Source organism: Prionailurus viverrinus, chromosome B4 (assembly GCF_022837055.1).
Source record: "Prionailurus viverrinus isolate Anna chromosome B4, UM_Priviv_1.0, whole genome shotgun sequence".
Lineage (NCBI taxonomy): Eukaryota > Metazoa > Chordata > Mammalia > Carnivora > Felidae > Prionailurus > Prionailurus viverrinus.
In genome coordinates, this window is record NC_062567.1 from 130,804,697 (window position 1) to 130,823,985 (window position 19,289).

General features: G+C 42.7%; 1 protein-coding gene across 5 annotated transcripts in view; it reads left to right on the top strand.

Moving 5' to 3' along the window:
* TNRC6B (trinucleotide repeat containing adaptor 6B) overlaps positions 1-19,289 on the top strand; it is a 253,543-nt gene that overhangs the window by 48,470 nt on the left and 185,784 nt on the right. For all 5 annotated transcript variants that reach the window (XM_047864960.1, XM_047864966.1, XM_047864968.1 and 2 more), the window contains exons 2-3: positions 12,086-12,160; positions 19,147-19,237. In XM_047864960.1, coding sequence (XP_047720916.1) covers positions 19,193-19,237 — 45 coding nt within the window. In that variant the 5' untranslated portion in view covers positions 12,086-12,160; positions 19,147-19,192. The remainder of the gene's footprint in view (positions 1-12,085; positions 12,161-19,146; positions 19,238-19,289) is intronic.

Consider the following 19,289-nt stretch of genomic DNA (forward strand, 5'->3'; position numbering starts at 1 on the left):
CAACTTTTATATATGATATAGATCCATGTTTGGAGTCTTTGTGGCTTATTCATTCCACAGATATTTACTGAGCATCTACTGTTAGGGTTAGGGTTAGGGTTAGGGTTAGGGTTAGGGTTAAGGTTAGTGCATGCCAGGCCCTGTGCTAGATGTTGGGGATTGAGGAGTAAAAGATTTAGTTCCTGCTCTCAAAGAATTAACTGTCCATAAGGGCTGTATACAAGAGAATGAATTGTAATACTGAGCCATGGGACCCCAAGGGAAGAGTATCTAATGTGGAGGGGCTTCTGGGTATAGGGAGGGGGTTATCAGTGTGTATCGATAGTAGTCATAATAAATAGCTAATACCTAGTTAATACTGGGTAATAATAATAGCTAGTCCCTAGTGCTTACTCTGTCCCAAGCATGTTCCAAACACTTTGCATATATTTACTCATTTAATCCTCACACTCCCCAGTGAGGAAGTTAATATTTTTATCCTATTTTACAGATGTGGAAGCTATAATAAAACTAAAGTTGGTAATTCAACCAAAGTCACAGAACTAGTAAATGGCAGATCTAGAATTTGAACTAGGCAGTGTGACTGCAGAGTCTGTGTCTCCTGAAAAGATTTCTCATAGGAGATGACACCCAGGTTGTATCTTGAATGACAGTTTGTACCTAGTCTGGCAGAAGGGTGATTGGGGTTTGTCTACATGGTTTTCTGGACAGAAAAATATCATGAGTAAAAGTAAAGAAAGCACCTGGTTGAGAGCGAATGTGGCAGACTACTTGTTAAAAAAAGGTGGATGGCAAGAGATGAGACTAGGAAGACAGGGCTTGGTAATGAAAGGCCAGAATGCCTTCTGAGGAACTGGGGTTCTGTGATCTAATTGTCAAATGAAAGATAGCACTTTTGCCTTTGTATTAGTTTTGTTTGCGTTCATTCTTGTTTATTGTGAAATAGAGCACACAGCCAGAAAAGTGCGTAAAATACAAATGTCAAACTTTATGAATTAATTTAAAAATAACCACTCCTGAGGTCAAGAAATAGGATATTACGGGGACACAGCAGCCTCTTCATAGCGACTTTTGCTAGTCAGAGTTTTCCCTTCCCACCTATAGGTGACCACTCTTCTGATATTTTTTTCTTTTTACGTTTCCCACCTGCATACCTCTACACATTATAGTTTTGGCTGATTTTGAACACAGAGTCACCTGGTATGTATTCTTTTGTCTGGTCATTATGTTTGCAAGATTCATCCATGTTGTTGTGTTTGGCTCTTGTTCCTTCATTTTCATTACTGTATGGTACCCTATTGTGTGAATATGTCAGAAGATATTTATCCATTCTACTACTGGGATATTTGGATTGTTCCCAGTTGAGGGCTGTTATGGATAGTGCCACTCTGAATGTTTTTGTATATTTCTTTTGGGGCATGTATGCATTAATTCTCCTGGCTAAATACATAGGAGTAGAATTGCTAGATCATAGAGTATGTCTGTCTTTAACTTTAGAATAATGGAGAATTGTATTCTGAAGTGGAAATAACAGTTTACATTCACATAATCAGTGTATGACAGTTCCTGTTGTTCTATATCCTTGGCAACTCTTGTTATTATCAGACTTTCATTTTCTGTTTTCTTGTGTTTATTTATTTATTTTTTAGAGAGAACGCATGTGCGTGTGTGCCAGTGGGGGAGGGGCAGAGGAGAGAGAGAGAGAGAGAGAGAGAGAGAGAGAGAGAGAATCCCAAGCAGTCTCCATGCTACCAGTGCAGAGCCAGTTCGAGGCTCGATCCCATGAACAGCGAGATCATGACCTGAGCCAAAATCAAGAGTCAGATGCCCAACCAACTGAGCTACCCAGGTGCCCTGATCAGACTTTAAAATTTTTAGCCATTCGTGGGGCACCTGGCTGGCTCAGTTAATACAACATGTGACTTTTGATCTCCGAGTGGTGAATTTGAGCCCCATGTTGAGTGTAGAGATTACTGAAAAATAAAATCTTTACTAAATAAATAAATAAATAGTTTTTAGCCATTCTAGTTTATAATGGTATATCGTTATCATTTTCCTTTGTATTTTTCATTGTGGTTTTCTTTTGTAGTTCTCTCACTTCCTATTGAGGCTAGACACCTTTTCATATGTTTGTTGGCCAGTTAGATAATGCAGTTTTTTGTTTTTGTTTATTTGGTGAAGTGCCTCATCTAGTCTTCTACCCATTTTCCTGTTGAGTTATCTTGGTTTTTTTTCCATCTTAGAATTCTTTGTTATTTCCAATATGCACCCCTTGTTGGTTTTACATTGCCTTTTTCATTTTCTTGAGGATGTCTTTTGATGAGCAAAAATTTTGAATTTTTATGTCAGATTTATCTGTTTTTTAATAATAAGTGCTTTTTGTATGCTGCTTAAGAAATCCTTCTCTACCCCAGGTCATGAAAACATCATCCCGTATTCTCTTCTAAAAGCTTTATTATTTGTTTTTCATGTTGAGTTATATAGTTCTCCTAGAATTGAGTTTTGTGACTGGCAATTCATAATTAACTTGTTAATGCTCCTCTGCCTTCAAGATATTTTTTATATTTTGTTCAGATTTTCTGGCAGTCTCTGCAGGATGGTTGGTCCGAATTACCTAGTTTACTGTTCCCAGAAGCAGAAATCTCTTTTAAAATTTTAGTTTCACTTTGACTTAAAAATGAGCCATTCTGGTCTATAAAGGGACCTTAATAAATTTGCTTACTAAAACAAACAAACAAACAAACAAACAAAAACCCTGAAAAGCTGTATAGGTTCATGGTTGTTTCTATTTTTCATATTATTTTTTTTATTTGAGAGATCAAAAAGAAGCTTCTGTTTTGTATGTATTTCTCTCAGCTATAAAATACTTGTAGATAACTTAAAGCTTCCTACATAAAATGAACAGTTGTACCTACTGCAGGATAATTTTAGAACATTAATCACAGCAAAAATTTAAATTTAAAAATATACTATCAAACATTGACTTAGATGGTAAAAAGGTTTAACCATGGTCATGGCCACCCCTCTTTCCCTGCCTGTCCATATATTTAAACCTCTTTTTTGGCCAGAGATGGACTGTATGCAAACCACATCCAGAATGCTTTTCGTTTGTGCCACAAAATATGAAGAAAATGTTTTCAGTTTATGGCAACTAGATCCATGACATATGACGCTCCAGGAACTGTTTTTACAGCGCACGAGATGCACAGGAACAGAATCGCAAACTCACAGGATTATTGGCAAGGAAAAACTGGCTACGTGGCTGATGTTAAATTTGCTTTTTAAGACAGCCAGATCAAGAAATGTCTGAAGAATCTGAGACTGCAGCAGTGAGATGATTTTGCAGCTAGTAAACACAGCCTCGGGAAGCCATGGCAAGGCAGTTTCTTATGAGCCATTTACAGCTTCGAGGAGGAGAGCGCAGTGTGGGCGCTGGAGAGGAAAACCTGACGTGGCCTCCAGGGAGTGTTGCCGCCGGGGGGAAGTGGAGCCTCTCCCGCCTGCAGCACACACAGCACAGCAGACAGGGAGGGAGAGGCTCCCGGCCCCGCTGTCGCTGTCGTGCACAACCCCACCTTGCCCTCCTGCTCCTGTCTCTGAGGTTCACGGTGGAGGAGGTGAGCTTGTTTGGAGCCAAGAGGTTCGGAGTAAGCGTGGCGTATGTAGAAGCTCTGGCTCCCCAGCCACACACTTCCTTCCTGCTTATACCCTTTGACCATTTTCTTTCTCTTTTACGGTCAGTAGTTACTCGAAGTGTGATCCAAGGATCCTCCCCCTTCCCCACCCAGACCCCTTCAGCAGGGGGTCCATGAGGTCACAACTCTTTTAATAATACTACCATGATACATGCCTTTTAAACCCATTCTCTCACAAGTGCACAGTGGAGTTTTCCAGAGGCTTCATGACATTCAATACTGCAAAAAACTGAATGCAAAAGCAGATAGGATACAGCTGCCGGCTCCTACATCAGACATTAAAGATATTTGCAAAAATATGAAACAGTGGCACTTTTCTCAAATTTTTAATCCTCTAAAATATTATTTTTAATTTAAAAATGTTAACATGTAATAGTGTATTACTAATATTTTTAAATGGATATTTATGAATATTTTAATTTTTTTCTGCCTTTAATTCTTAGTATGTTAAATCTGGCAATTATAACCTACATAAACAAAAGCTCTTTGGGGTCCTTAATGATTTTTAAGAATTGTGACGAGATCCTGAGACTAAAATGTTTGTTTTTTTGTTTGTTTGTTTGTTTGTTTTCCCAACATTTATTTATTTCTGGGACAGAGAGAGACAGAACATGAACGGGGGAGGGGCAGAGAGAGAGGGAGACACAGAATCTGAAACAGGCTCCAGGCTCTGAGCCATCAGCCCAGAGCCCGACGCGGGGCTCGAACTCACGGACCACGAGATCGTGACCTGGCTGAAGTCGGATGCCTAACCGACTGCGCCACCCAGGCGCCCCGAGACTAAAATGTTTGAGCGTAACTGCTTAAAATCCTGTCAATTCCGTTGGAATGCTAGTTTCTCTCCAAAGCCCGCTCGGATTGGGTGGCCCACTGTTTTTCTCTGCCCTTTTCTGACTGCTGTGCCACGCAGTTTAGTGCTCACTCCTTGTGGAATTCCTTGCCGTGCTCAATTTCTTCTCCTTATCAATAGCATAAGACCTCTGAGGAAGGGATCATCTGTGAAATGAGTTTTTTTGAGATGTCCATGATGTACATTGATGAACACAGCATAAATGGTTATTGGTTAATGGTTATTCATATTATTATTATTATTCCCATCTTCAATATAAATATTAAAATTTCCCTAACTCACTGGTTATATTGGCGAACCAATATGCATTTAAAATTTTGTGAACCTTAATAGAAATAGCTATTTGATAAAAAAAAAAAAAACCTACATAAAATCAATATGCAATATGGAAAAAACATAAAGGCTCTTTGATCATGGGTCATCAATAAATCGGGTACAAAAGCTGAACATGTTAATCTGTTTAATTCTTATGTGACCAACAATGGCAGTAAAACCTGGCCATAGGCCCTCGCTCTGCATACGCTAGCATTGCACTGGGCGCTTAGTGAGCATTTAGTAAAGCTGGCTGAGTTGACTCTGCTGTTTCAGTAGCTGCCTCTGCTGTTGGAGTAGCCAGTCGTCATCATTCCCTGCGTCCCCACCCCCACCTGCGAGTGGTCCGTGCTTGTGCTTAGGTTCTTCAGAAGGTCCTTCCTGTTAAAGAATTGGCAAGCCATCGTGGACTGAGCTAGAAGGCATTAGTTAGTTGGCCAAACTGGATTAGTAGCTGAAAGTGAGCATCCCGGCTTCATACTGCGTTCGTTTTTCTTAGGCAGCCCTCCCTGACTCACAAGATACAACAATAAATGTAACGTCTTTATACCAGTGTCCTGCTATCAGTCCCCAAATTCCCTTCACAGCTTCTCCCTGGAAGTCTGTGGGTCCCACACAAATAGCACATTGTCCCAAGAGGCTAGCGTTACTTTACCACGGTGTTCCTTAGAACAGAGCATGAGGCCTGGCAGGTGGTTCAGTTGCTGAGGAAATGAATGCATGCATGCATGGAGTCTGTACTGTGGCCCTGGATAGACTGTTAAAGCTGATAAGCAGCATCCTTATTTGAGTAGACTAAGAATATTGTACTGAATTGACTTTATTTTTTTCCCCAAAATGTCTGTGTTTATTCCATAAGAGTTTATTGGAATGTCCTTTGCACTAGCACTGTTTTCAATGATGATAATGCAGTAGTAAATTAAGACTTAGACCCTGCCTTCAGGAACCTTACAACCTAGTAGTATATGCGGCACAAGTGGAAATATATACCGAGTACAGTTGCTAACTCAGAGGGGGGACCCAGCCAGACCAAGAGGGAGGCATCAAGAAAGACTTCATGGAAAAGATTTCCATAAGCCTGCATCTTGAAGGTGGGGAAGAAATTTGCCCTGTGAGTGGGAAGCCAGTCCAAGTAGAAACAGCAGGTACAAAGCCACCGGCACATGAAGCCATGTGGTGTTTAAGGAAAACTGAAAGCACTGTGATTTTGTGAGATGAAGCCGAGAGATGAACAGGTACCAGGCCTTGAATACCATGTAGTGAGAATTGGGGTTTATCTTGAAGATGGATGAGAGACATTGCAAAGGCTATGTGGGATTGCACTTTATAAAGGTGATTCTAATGCCGGGGGACAAGGGGGTGGGAGGGCCTCAAGGTTAAGAAAACCAGTGGAAAAAGTAGTTCTAATAAATTGAGTAAGAAATTGCCAGAATTAAAGCAGTGGCAGTAGGAATAGGGAAGAACGTACATCCTGAAATATTCGGGCATTGGAATCGACAGAGTTTAGTGAGATCAAGACGCTGATGATGGTGCCAGATTTTTTTATTTGAGTGGGATGGTAGTATTCCCAAGTGAGGCAGAAGGAGAAGAACATAGTTTGAGGGAGGGTTATTTCATCTTAGGTGTGTTGCATTTTAAGGACCATGTGGAACGTGAGATGAAAGGCATTGACATTGGGCAGTTTATAGAAGGCTCTGAAGATTGTACGAAAGGTCAGCACTAGAGCGATTTGGGAGTCATCAAGACGTGGAGTGTAGTTAAATCTATGGGAGAAGGTAAGGACGTATGTGTATAATACAAAGAAAAGGAAGGATGAATTCCCAAGGAACATGCCAGTGATGAAAGGACAAGCAGAGAAAGACTCTCCAGCAAGAGTCTGCAAAGAAATGGTCTAAGCGGTGCCACAAGTAATGAATTTGGCCCCTTCTGTGGGGTAAAGGGACTAGACATGATCCATGATAGTTGGGGATCAGAACAAGGCTCAATCCTTGAAGCCAGGAGTTGAGTTGAGTTTCCTCACCACAACCCCTGTGCCCTTGTCCCCGTGTACAGAAGCAGGAACTCACCCAGCACCACCCTGCCCCTGTTTGTGCATCTGAAAATCAACAGCGTTGACAAAGGCCTTGGGTTGGCTGCAAACCCAGGGAGATAGGAGGACTCAGACAACAGCTAAGAGACCAGAAAGTAAAACAGGCTTCCCCCCTGGCTCAATGACTGGACCTACAGTATTCTTTTCTTTTTTTTTAAGATTTTACTTTTAAGTAATCTCTACACCCAACGTGGGGCTCGAGCTCACAGCCCTGAGATCAAGCGTTGTGTGCTCCACTAACTGAGCCAGCCAGGTGCCCTGGGATCTACAATATCCTGATATCAAGATAGGAAAGGAACACCCAAATGATAAGACTTAAAGATCATTCTGATTTTTAAATGGGAAAGAGAGGTTAAAACAAAACAATTGAATAATATCCATTGTATTTGATAATGGTATTGATAGGGAAAGATCTCAAATTACAACCATTAATAAGTAAATGAGAGATAAAGGTGTTGTGACCACAGATATAAACTTCTTTTAAAAGAAACTTAACTAGAAGAGGAAAGAGGAGGAGAACACAAAAGCTAGAAGAGATTTTAGGATTAAAGGGGATGTTTTTAGGAATGTGCGGACTAGAATATTTTACAGAACTTCCAAAGTGCTGAACTTAGGTAGAGGTGACCTGTAACTGCACAGGTAACATTTCCAGATCTTGGAACAATCGTTAACACTTGTGTATTGGCAGCTAAATAAACTCATCTGCCTGCAGCAGAGTTACCTCCACCTGTGCTGCTTGGGCTTTTGATACTATTATTTGTGTTACTTAATTAAATAGGTTCCTTCTGGCCCACTTGGGCTGGGTGCCCCACTTACAGAGCTGAACGTATGGTACCCTCCTGTCTGCCCCGATTCTCCTGGCATCTGTGCCCACCTCCTGGGAAGACCTTCCCAGCACCCTTGCTGGTGTTTTGCTCCACCCCCACATCTGCTGCTTCACTTAAGATGCTTCTTCCGGGACATCTTGCTTGAAGTTAGGCCAGTTGCCAATGACGTGGGCCGTCAAGGTTTTCAGTGTGACTTGTGACTCAGTTAAAAGTTTATAGTAGGCCTGACCCTTGAGCAATACGGGGGTTACGGGGACTGACCCCCTGTGCAGTTGAAAATCCCCCTAGAACTTTTGACTCACCCGTCAAACATAACTACTAATAGCCTACTGGTGACTGGAAGCCTTACCGATAGTGTAAGTCGTCAATTAATACATGTTTTGTATGTTTTATGTATTACATACTGTATTCTTACAATAAAGTAATGTAGAGAAAATGTTTTTTTAAATTTTTGAAAAATATTTATTTATTTTTGAGGCAGAGAAATAGAGCACGAGTAGGGGAGGGGCAGAGAGTGAGGGAGACACAGAATCTGAAGCAGGCTCCAGGCTCCGAGCTGCCAGCACAGAGCCCGACGCGGGGCTCGAACTCACGAACCGGGAGATCATGACCTGAGCTGAAGTCGGATGCTTAACTGACTGAGCCACCCAGACGTCCCAGGAAAGAAAATGTTTTTAAGAAAATTATAAGGAAGAGGGGCGCCTGGGTGGCGCAGTCAGTTAAGCGTCCGACTTCAGCCAGGTCATGATCTCGCTTTCCGTGAGTTTGAGCCCCGCGTCAGGCTCTGGGCTGATGGCTCAGAACCTGGAGCCTGCTTCCGATTCTGTATCTCCCTCTCTCTCTGCCCCTCCCCCGTTCATGCTCTGTCTCTCTCTGTCCCAAAAATAAATAAACATTGAAAAAAAAAATTAAAAAAAATAAAAAGAAAATCATAAGGAAGAGAAAATACATTTATAGTACTATCCTGTAAAAAATCCACATAGAAATGGACCCACGCAGTTCAAACCCATGTTCACTCCAGAGTGAACTGTATATAATAATCTGCATCCCAGAATTATGCCCGGAAATTAAACTGATAGCAATGGTGAGTCCTGGGTAAGGGTAGTGGGAGAGGGGACTTGTCCCTATCACTTGAATTTTTTTAAGTGAGAATTAAATTTAAAAGGATCGGCCTGAGTAATCAAATTTGAAAATTAAAACTATGCCATGTCAGAGGTGGTACTAGTAAAGCGGATCTAATTTATTGGATACGTCTGTCTTTCAACTTGGCATATTCCCTAGGAGAGATGTAGGTCTGATCACGTCCCATGAGCAAGGTTAGGCACTGGGCTTGGAGGAGCTCTTGAAGTTTAGCAGGTCTGGCAGTAATCTAGTCCAGGGCCCACGGAATCTTCCCAACTGTATGTGAATCTCAAGACAGTTTGGCTGCTCCGCAAGAGGACCGAGAAAACCAGAGTGCTTCAAATAGTTTCAGTGTTACTTGTGACTCAGTTAAGAGTTTATAGTACGGATGGCTATATATGATCCGGTGGTAGGATTATAGTGTAGTTCTGAACATTTCAAAATGACTTTTGAAAGAATTTGCCATTGCTTATACCTTAGAAGGAAAATAGTGCTGTAGATGACTTCAACTAGATAATTCAAAATGTTGATTTCAGAGCCAAATGTTATGTTTATCTTGAGTACGAGTGCATCTGATACAGAGGTTCACAACCCTGTGGGGAAAGTAAGGAAGCTGTTCTGCAAAAACTGGTTTCCAGAGTTCTTGAAAATTGCCCAGTTTCCCTCGCCTGCCCTTCCCCGTGCTTCAACTCCTTTTCCCTCTCTGAACATAAGCAAGCATCTGAGCCCGCCTACCAAGCAAGCAAAGGACTGAGCTGGCCGCTGTATCCTTCTAAACTTGTCTGGCAACAAGATATGTAATGATGGGTTACTTTGTGAAGCTGGTACAGAATTTAGATACCTGGTGAGTCTAGAGAAGAAGTCATGTTTAGCCTGTGCAGAAACTAATCAGAACAGAGAACTGAAAATTAGGATTGTCCTCTTGATAGTCTGTAATTGACAAAAAAATGAAAGAATCGAATCTATCTCTGAGGTGCTGAGGGTCACGCACAACTACATAGCTGTTATCCTCCGTGAGGGCCAGACCCATCTGGGAAGTTCCAGCCAGTTTCTTCAACTCTCCCCAGTGCCGTTTAATGGGAAGGCTCCAGGCTCTACACTGGCGTGCTGAGTTATCAGGAACATGTCAGGATTTAGTTCAGCTTACGTTTATTGAACTGCTCTATACCAAATTCAAAGATGTGTCACCATAGAGAGCCTTCGTTGTCAAGGAGCCCCTGTTGAGTGTGGAAATCAGACCCTCAGACACTACTGATATTATATGGTATGTCTTAGGGGAGGGACACTTTGTGCAGCCAAGGAGGGTACAGAAAACTTTCAGGAGATAATACCTGAGGCAGATCTTGCACGAGGATTGGATGAGAATCAGGGTAAGGGCCCTCAGCAGACATTAGTGCATGTGCTGTCGGCAGGGGAACCACATGCAATTCCCATGAATAGGATATGAAGGATATGATGGGGCTAGAGAGATCTTGAATTTTGCCCTAAGGGTAAGGGTAGTGGGTAGTTATTGATTGAATTTGAGCAGTGATCTATTCAGAGGCCACATTTGCTTTTTAGAAAGAAAGATTGCTGGGACAACAGTGTCTGTAGTAGACGGATAGGGCTAATAATGAAAATATCACCAATACTCACCACAGCTCAATTCCATCTGGGATTTATTTATTCAAACACTGTTAAAAAAATAAGCAAAGGGAGAGTGATGACAGATAAGAGGGCAGCAAGGTGCTTTCAAGATTCCCTGAAGCACACTCTCAAACACTGCAGCATGATGTGGGACTAAAGCTGTACCTCATAATCTGCAGCCTTGGGAAATGGAACGCACTTTCTCAGACAGAAACATTAAGTTTCTTGATCATGAGACAAGGGCACAACTTCCAAATAGTGACAGACTTTCAGACAGCAGTGCGGGTTCTAATCACAGGCGAGTTTCTGTTGGGCTTGTGCGGCCTTGTTTTGGCCACTTTTGCACACACACAGAAGTCCAACCTTAAGCAGGATCTCCTTCTGGTATGTAAAAGGAAGGGACTGCCTTGGGACCTCTAAATGTCTAATATTAAGTGGCTTTCATTTCATATATCTGTATGTTCACATGTGAGTATGTATTTCATATATAAAGAGAGAGACATTCCATCATGAAATAAACACAATTTTCCTTGCATTTATTAGCAACTTGCTATGATCTGATTTGATTTTGAAGAGGCCATTCCAGCCATTAACTGGGAACAGACGCACTGGAGAGGAGCAAGAGTAGAGGCAGGAGACCAGCTAAGAGGCCTCCACAAGTGAGGGGTGATGATGGCAGTGGGAAAGAAGAATTCACATACTGTGAATCAGAAGTGACAGGTTGCTGACAAGCTGAGAGAGGGCTGGGATAGGGCAAGAAATCTAGGATGAACCCGAGGTTCTGACCCAAGCAACTGGGTGGAGGATAAGGCAGTGGAGATGGGAGAATGAAGTCCGGGAGGGCAGTGAAGAGTGCTCTTTGGGATGCATTAAATCTGAAGTGATTATGAGACACCCTCATGTCAAATGGAGAAGTTGGAAAGGCAACTTGGCATTTTCCTGATAGAACAAATAAGGTAAAATAAAGGATAGAGGTTTAATATAGGTTTTAGTGTATCAGTTCACATTTTTAAAAAAAGATTTTATGTGTTTGTTTTGTTTGTTTTTAAGTAGGCTCTATGCCCAGCATTGAGCCCAGTGTGGGGCTTGCACTCACGACCCGGAGATCAAGACCTGAGCTGAGATCAAGAGTTGGATGCTTAACTGACTGAGCCACCCGGGCACCCCTCAATTTTATTCTAAGTAATCTTTACACCCAATGTGGGGCTCGAGCCCAACCCCAAGATCAAGAGTTGCACACTCCACTGACTGAGCCACCCAGGTGCCCCTCGGTTCACATTCCTAACCACTTGCCTTTATTAAGCGTGCAGTTGGTGCCCTGCCCTATACTAGGTGTTTTGTATGTATTCCATTTAAACTTCCAAAGAACCCTGTGAGGAAAGTGCTATTGTTGTTCTCAGTGTTGAATGAGGAAGCTGAGGCTTGAGAGGCTAGGCCGCTGGCCCCGCAGTCCGTGGTGGTAGACAGAAGAGCCCGGATTTGTGCTGGGCTGCCTGAATTCAGAACCGTGCGCTGCCATCTTGCTGTGAGCACGCAGCTCATTGTGATTTTTTTCTCTTTTCAGGGTTTTGGTTTTTTGCACTGAATGTAGTCTAGACTCATCTTCACGGGCTTGTGTTGCCCCAGAATACTGTCGAAGGTAAGTTTTTAAAATTTAAATCTGTGTATTGGCAGTGAGATGGGAGAGTCTTCATCTTAAAAAGAAGAAAAGTACATTTTGACGTTATCACTCCTTCCCCAGGTTGTTCCATGAGGGTCTTTAAAGTGGCCACCACATCATCACATCAACTGATTGCATTTCTACTTCAGTAGGTCCCTTTAAAAAGCACATCAATCTAAATGATTGACACTGACATTCGGTACCTCATCCTTTTTATAAAGCTAGAATTTGTTATTAGGATTTAGCAATCCCACAGTTTCCTGTGAGCATATTCCTAGCTTGTCTGCCTCTAGCCTGCCCTTACTCCGGTCTGTAGTCCACCTTACTGCCAGAACCAGCTTTCTAAATGATATATTTACCTATGTCACTCCTTTGCTTAAACAGCTCTCATGGCTCCCAGTTGCTACAGATACCATCCTATAAACCACTTCAAAATCTAATTCCAATCAATGTTTCTGGCTGCTTTTTTAGTGAGCCCCTATCTGTTGTAGGCCTTACTAGGTCATTTTCTATTTCCCAAATATTTAGTTGTCTTTCATGGCTTTGTGCCTTGGTCAATGCTCTTCTCTTTGGTTAGAGTTTGGAATAAGAGGGGAAAATACAAGCTATCCACTCTTCTTTCCTGTATCTTTCCTACTGTCCCCTTCTCCCAGACCCTCTGGGCAGAATTTCTTTTTCATCTGTATTCTAGGAGGGCCTGTTATTATTACAGTAATAAAGCATGGTTTTACAGTAGAGTTATTTATTTGTCTCTGCCTCCTTTACTAGTCTATAAACCCTTTGGGACTTCTTGGAAAGGAGCTAACTGGTTTTTCAGTGCCTATTGGCTGCTCCTAGATACTTGCTGAGTGCTATGCGTATAGTATTTAATTTAATCCTTATAACCCCTCCTCCTGACCAGTATTATGGATGAAAATAATGAAGATCAGAAAGTTAAGTGCCCAAGATTACACAGCTAATAAGTGACAAAGAATACTGATTTTGCTCCTTCAAAGCCAAAGCTCATTCGGCTGCACCACTCCAGCTGAGCCCTGGGTGGCATGTGGTAGGGACCCAGTAGATATTTATTGAATTGATATCTATTGCAATTTAAATAAAAAGGACTTTAGTTGATTCAGTCACGCCTACATAGAAATATATTGAGTGTCTATTAAATTCCAGGTATACAGTTTTAAGCAAACTGTGTATACAGACATTAATGAGATACAGTATCTGGTATCAGAGGGTTGACAGTCTACCAAGGGAGGCATCTATGTAAGGAAGTAAAGTCAGTGGCATGTTATAGATCACGTACTAGATTTCAGACAAGGTCCGCTGGGGACACTGAGGAAGGAATCACCAGTTCTGCCTGGTGGTGGATCCGGAAACACTTTGTAAAAGCTGAGTCTTGAGTGATGAGAGTAGGTATTCTCTGGCGGTACCCGGGGAGACAAAGGCAGAGGGAGTGGTACAAGCAGAACGATGGAAACCAGAAACAATCTGGCATATTCGTGAAGCTGTAAGTAGTTCATTACGGCTGGAACAAAGGGAAGAAGAGGTCTGGCGCACGACACTGGGAGACACAGGTGAGGGCTGGATCCCGGAGGGCCTTGAAAACATTAACATATTTGCCAACTTTTAGAGAAGACCTGGCACAGGTGCTGTGTGATGTATGGTTTTACTCATATCTGGTCATTAACACTTGTCGAGTCCTGTCCCATGTGCGCTAAAGCACTGCCAGGTCATGACTGTCGGTCACTTACCATGGGTGGCAAGCTGGTGATAGCTCTGAGGCGGAATCATGTGCTGAAGCAGAAATCAAATGCTTATGTTGTCACGTCATCTTTGACAACTTTACTACCACTTGTACGCCCCCTCCAGGACCTTTTCACACAAGTGGACTTTGCCTTGACTTTTCATCAGTCTGGTAACACTGATACACTTGGCCCCTTTGTCACTTCACAAGTGGAACCCCTAACTCAGCCATATACTTCCACATTGCCTTCTTTATTTTCCCTCCATTTTGTCAAAAGGGCAGTAAAACTCAAGTAGACTGTTAGACACGACTATAAGCCTTGGCTTCAAACAAGAATGTCACCAAGGCTTTTTCAAGAAACACCTTAAAAATATTAAGAATAGTTCTAAAACCACGCACACACACACACACACACACACACACACACACACACATGCACACACACGCACGCACACGCACACAGAGTAAATTAAAGAAAGAACAAATAGAAAAATAGGTGTTGATATGACATATAGTAAGTAGACAGATACATGGTGTTAATCAGGAAAGATTTTTCGAAATAAAAATTGGAAGCTAGGAGGATAGAGAGGCTGATTGGCAGTGAGGGGAAGGGCTTTCAAATGTGGTGTGGACTGCATAGATAGAAATTAAGTTAGCAAGTTGTGTGCAGAGAATAGGAAGATTTTCCAGAGTGAAGTGGTATAGTGGGTGCACGGGGAGTAGCTAGAAATAGAGCTGAAAAGTTTATGAAGTAAAAGTCTGCTATTCATGTTATGGTAATGGGACAGTTGGGAAAATCAGACTGATGCAGAGGAGAGGTTCTGAAGCGGAGAAGTTCCAGATATTGGTTGGAATTGAAGGGACCTGATAAAAAACATTCTCTCCACTACCTAAGTTCTAAACCACAGACATAGAGGGTGAGGGAGTAAGGCAGGTGGAGATCAAATTTTCACTTCTATTACTAATAAAGTTGACATAGAACTGGCTCGTTTCTAACAGCAAGTCGGTTTTCTAATACTCAGCTCTGGAACTTAACAGGTTTCTTTACCCAGCAGCACTATCAGGGATAGACCTGCCTCCTAGAAGAAGGGAGGAGCAGAGCAAAACTAAGGGCCCCACGGGAAAAGGGCTGGAGGAGGGGCACGCCCAGTCTCCCTTCCAGACTCAATGACTGGACAAGTCACTTCATCCTGACAGCCTGCGTTAGGGATATAAGGCCAACAGTAGTAAAGGGATATTGCCCCACATGGAAGGAGACATTGAGAGCCAGCAAGTTTTCCTCCCCTAACCCATGTTGGCTCTTGTCTCCTCATGCGTTGGTCTGAAGTATAATCCAGGTCTTGTGAGGTGTGTCCCTCCCCTCTAGGGCAGAGGGGGTCTCAAGACAGTCCTGCTCCCACTTTCAAGAGGACAACCCCCCACTACCACCCACTCTTCTCTCGGGTATTCTCTTGGGCAAAATTGATGAGCCAAATAGATTTTGCCCCCAGGTACCCTAAAAATGGATCAGAACAGTATATAAATTAACATCAACTCCAAGGGTCAACAAAATTGTTTCAGCACTGTCCCCACAGCCACCCAGTTAAGAAAGCACTGTCCTGCTCAGGAGCAATAATTCCTGATCAAATTATATTCCCAGAACGCAGTACTCAGTCTTACTAAAGGCTGTCGCAAAGCCACGGTGGCATCCGAGGGAGGGATCTGAGAATCAATTTGAAGTCTGGAAAAGATGGGAAAGTGATTTCGTAGGCAAAAGTAGTGAATATCCCAGGCGATACTGGATGATAAAGAACCTCTAAGGTTCTTTGATCTCCACCTGCCTTACTGAGGGAGGGAAGACGGCTGAGGTCCTCTTGTTTGAGCCTCTCCAAGGTATCCAGTTAGCCCATGCCAGTGTGCGCCATCCATGACGTGGACACTTCCACCCGATTTGGAAAACTCTGCCAGCAGGAGGTGAAATTTGGAACTGGGCCTTTCCTATGTCTGGAAAAAACCCAACCAGTGTACACTGTCTTCTGCTTTAAAGATTAATCCTTGAAGCATCTCCTTCTTTTTGCAATATTTAGGGATTTATAGTAGTGGCAGCCCCAGGTACCAAGTTCCCTCCCTCCCTCTAGAAGTTCCCTGCCTTCCTGCCTTTTAGGAGTATAGTGAGAAACCTCTTCATTTCCATTGCCTGTGTAAGCCGAGCACAAACAATTCAAACGTAGAACCTCACTGGTTTCGTAGCGCATGCGCTGTGTGAAATTCAGCTGCCTCGCAGCTTATGCACAGCAAATAATTGTTCCCCTCGTTAATATCTAAAAGGCCTGTATGAAGAAAGTCTCTTTTCCCTAAAGTCTAATCTTTGCCTCAGCCATGCCTGCTTAGGAAAAGCTGTGCCTGCATAATTCAAGGTCAGGCAGCAGCCTTCTGTACTTTGAGGCCACCCAAGCCTGCTAATGCTCTATTCCCTTTGCTGAGGCCAGCACGGCTGGCATTTGCTTGCTAGGCCAGAGTGGCCGATGTAGGCTGAGGCCGCTTGCACGGCTGACATTTCGATGAGCTTTTCAGTACCGTCGCCGCCGCCCGCCACCACCGCCACGACTGACTGTGGCCCATTTCTTTGCTGCCGCCAGCAAAGCCCACGTGCCTGGTGTATGCCGTCTCGTCTCTATAGAAACAGCCACTTACCTGAAGACAAAGTTACCATAACTACAGTCACCACTAATGTCAAAATACAGCGTGGCTGGTGGTTTGTAAGCTTCTAATTCAGCCTCAGTAGTGTAAACCTGGTATTTGACAGTAAAAACGCGTGTGGCCTGATGCAGCCTCTACAAGGGTAAAGCATGTTGCTCTCTCACTAAAGACCAAGGCCCAAAGTCCTGACCCAACAGAAGCCTTAGAAATTCCATATGCATTTTATTTCACTCCTCCAATTTCCCTTCATGTGTGTTTACCAAAACTCTAGTCCCATGCACCAGATAGTATGGTCTTTGAGAGACCCAGTAAATAGCACTCTTTTTCCCTTGGCTGAGTTCTGTATCAATTGAGAAATCAGATAAAAGAGTGGGGCATTTATTACTAATAAAGCTATAGTGGGGAATGTGGCTTACATCTACAGGCAAGTGAAGTTCCTAGCACTGAACAGGCTTACCTAGTCCCAGGCAATTGTGAGGGGCCTTCATTTAGGGGAACTAGCACAGAGGAAAATGCATGCTCCTTGGGGGCAGCTGGCTTCCAAAAGGAAGAGAGAAGGGCTGACCTTACAGGCCTTGTTTCTCCTTCTGACATTAGAAAAGATCCATTGGGATGGGACTTGTGGAAGGTGGAGAGAGGAGCCAGAGGGAAAGCTCAGGAGAAGCGAAGGAGGGTTCCTCTTTTCCAGCACATTAAAATGGAAACGGGGGCCGCCTGGGTGGCACAGTCGGTTAAGCGTCCGACTTCAGCCAGGTCATGATCTCGCGGTCCGCGAGTTCGAGCCCCGCGTCGGGCTCTGGGCTGATGGCTCAGAGCCTGGAGCCTGTTTCCGATTCTGTGTCTCCCTCTCTCTCTGCCCCTCCCTCGTTCATGCTCTGTCTCTCTCTGTCCCAAAAATAAATAAATGTTGAAAAAATATTTAAAAAAAAATAAAATGGAAACGGCACAGAAATCATTGGGGTGTTTTTCTTCATCAGCTGTGCTTGTAATGTATCATCTATGAGATACAGTCTATTTCTGTAAAGCAGAATGAGCACTTAAGGACATTTGTGAGGCAATTTGCATACGACATCTTTCTAGGTAGGTTACTGAGTGTTTCCGGTGCTATTAATTTAATTTTCATGGAAAGAATAAGTTTGTTTCTGCACAACTGTCATTAACAGTTGAGGGGCAAAACCAGCTTAAGAAAGCCTGTTTCACTTGCTGGAAGCATGTGTTTCCCGCAAGGAATGGGCAGCGTCAGTTCGTCTGGAGTGAGTGAGGGGGGGATGATTAGCAGACCTTCCCCTGTACCAATTTTACAGTTCATTTCGTGTCCCATAAATACACATCGGTTCCCCCAAAACCCCATTAGGTGAGCACAGTAGATTTTTTGATGCTCTTCTCCCACCCAACAGATGAGGAAACAGATTCCCACACCAGAACCACATTACCTGCCTCCCAAGGTGCTGCGTTTATCAAGAGATTCTCTGCCCACACAAAAGATAGTACGTGCCAAGCTTCTTTCTAGCTTTTAGATTTTGTAGCTATGAACCTTTTAAAGTATTAGAGAGGTTTTAAATTATTAGTTACCTGTATTACATGGAGATTTGTGTCAGTTTGAGTAATTATTATTCAGTAATTACATATTTAATGAATTAATTTGAATGTTACATATGCTTTTAGTAGTTTCCTTTTGGTACATTTTAATTCATAAAATTTTAACCAGTGATTCATTTTATTCTTAGGGGAAAAATTAGTACTTTTTATTGTCTTGCCCTAGGATAGCCCATTCTCATGTAAAAGTAAATTAACTGATATTTAGCTTATTAAGCAAATTCTCTTAAAATAAAAAAGTGGGATCAACCATTAGCGTGTACCCTTATTTCAGTTATAAAATACAATGAGGGGCGCCTGGGTGGCTCAGTCGGTTAAATGTCCGACTTCAGCTTAGATCATGATCTCACGGTTTGTGAGTTCAAGTCCAGTCTGGCTCTGTGCTGACAGCTGGGAGCCTGGAACCTGCTTCGGATTCTGTGTCTCCTTCTCTGTCTGCCCCTCCACTGCTCATACTCTGTCTCTCTCTCAAAAATAAATAAACATTAAAAAAATTTTTAATATATATACCATGAATATTGAACGTAAACTATAAACCCAGGAAACCTGGACAATCTCAACGGCTTATAATGCTGTGCAGACGGGCCCACTTCTTAGGTGGACGTCCTTTCTCTCAGGTCACTATTTGTGCTGTATGAATTGCTGAAGATTTCACTATCACGTCTGCCAAAAGTCAAGAAAAAAGAGGAAAGAAATCTAGAACTGTGTAACACCCCAGTGCCTTAAACCTTTCCTAACTATCCTACCGTAAGATGGTGAAAATTCCCTCTTACCTCTCTGCTTTCTTTCTTACCGAAGATGCATGGGTGTACTTACACGCACACGCACGTGTGTTACTTAGGCTCATCACTTCACTGTATCTATGGTCTTGGTGATACAATTTCAATCTAATCTTTGAAAACCCGATTTTTTCACTGAATTCCTTATTTTTTTTTTCTCTTCTTACCTCTTCCAGGCGGTATTTGTGTGTTTCTGCAGAGTTTTGCACAGAGTCTGTTCCAATGCAAACCAATGAGGGAGAAGTGTCGGAAGAAAGCAGTTCCAAGGTCAGTGGACTACTAAAGATGCAAACGGTTGGAGTAGGAATTAAAAACAGAG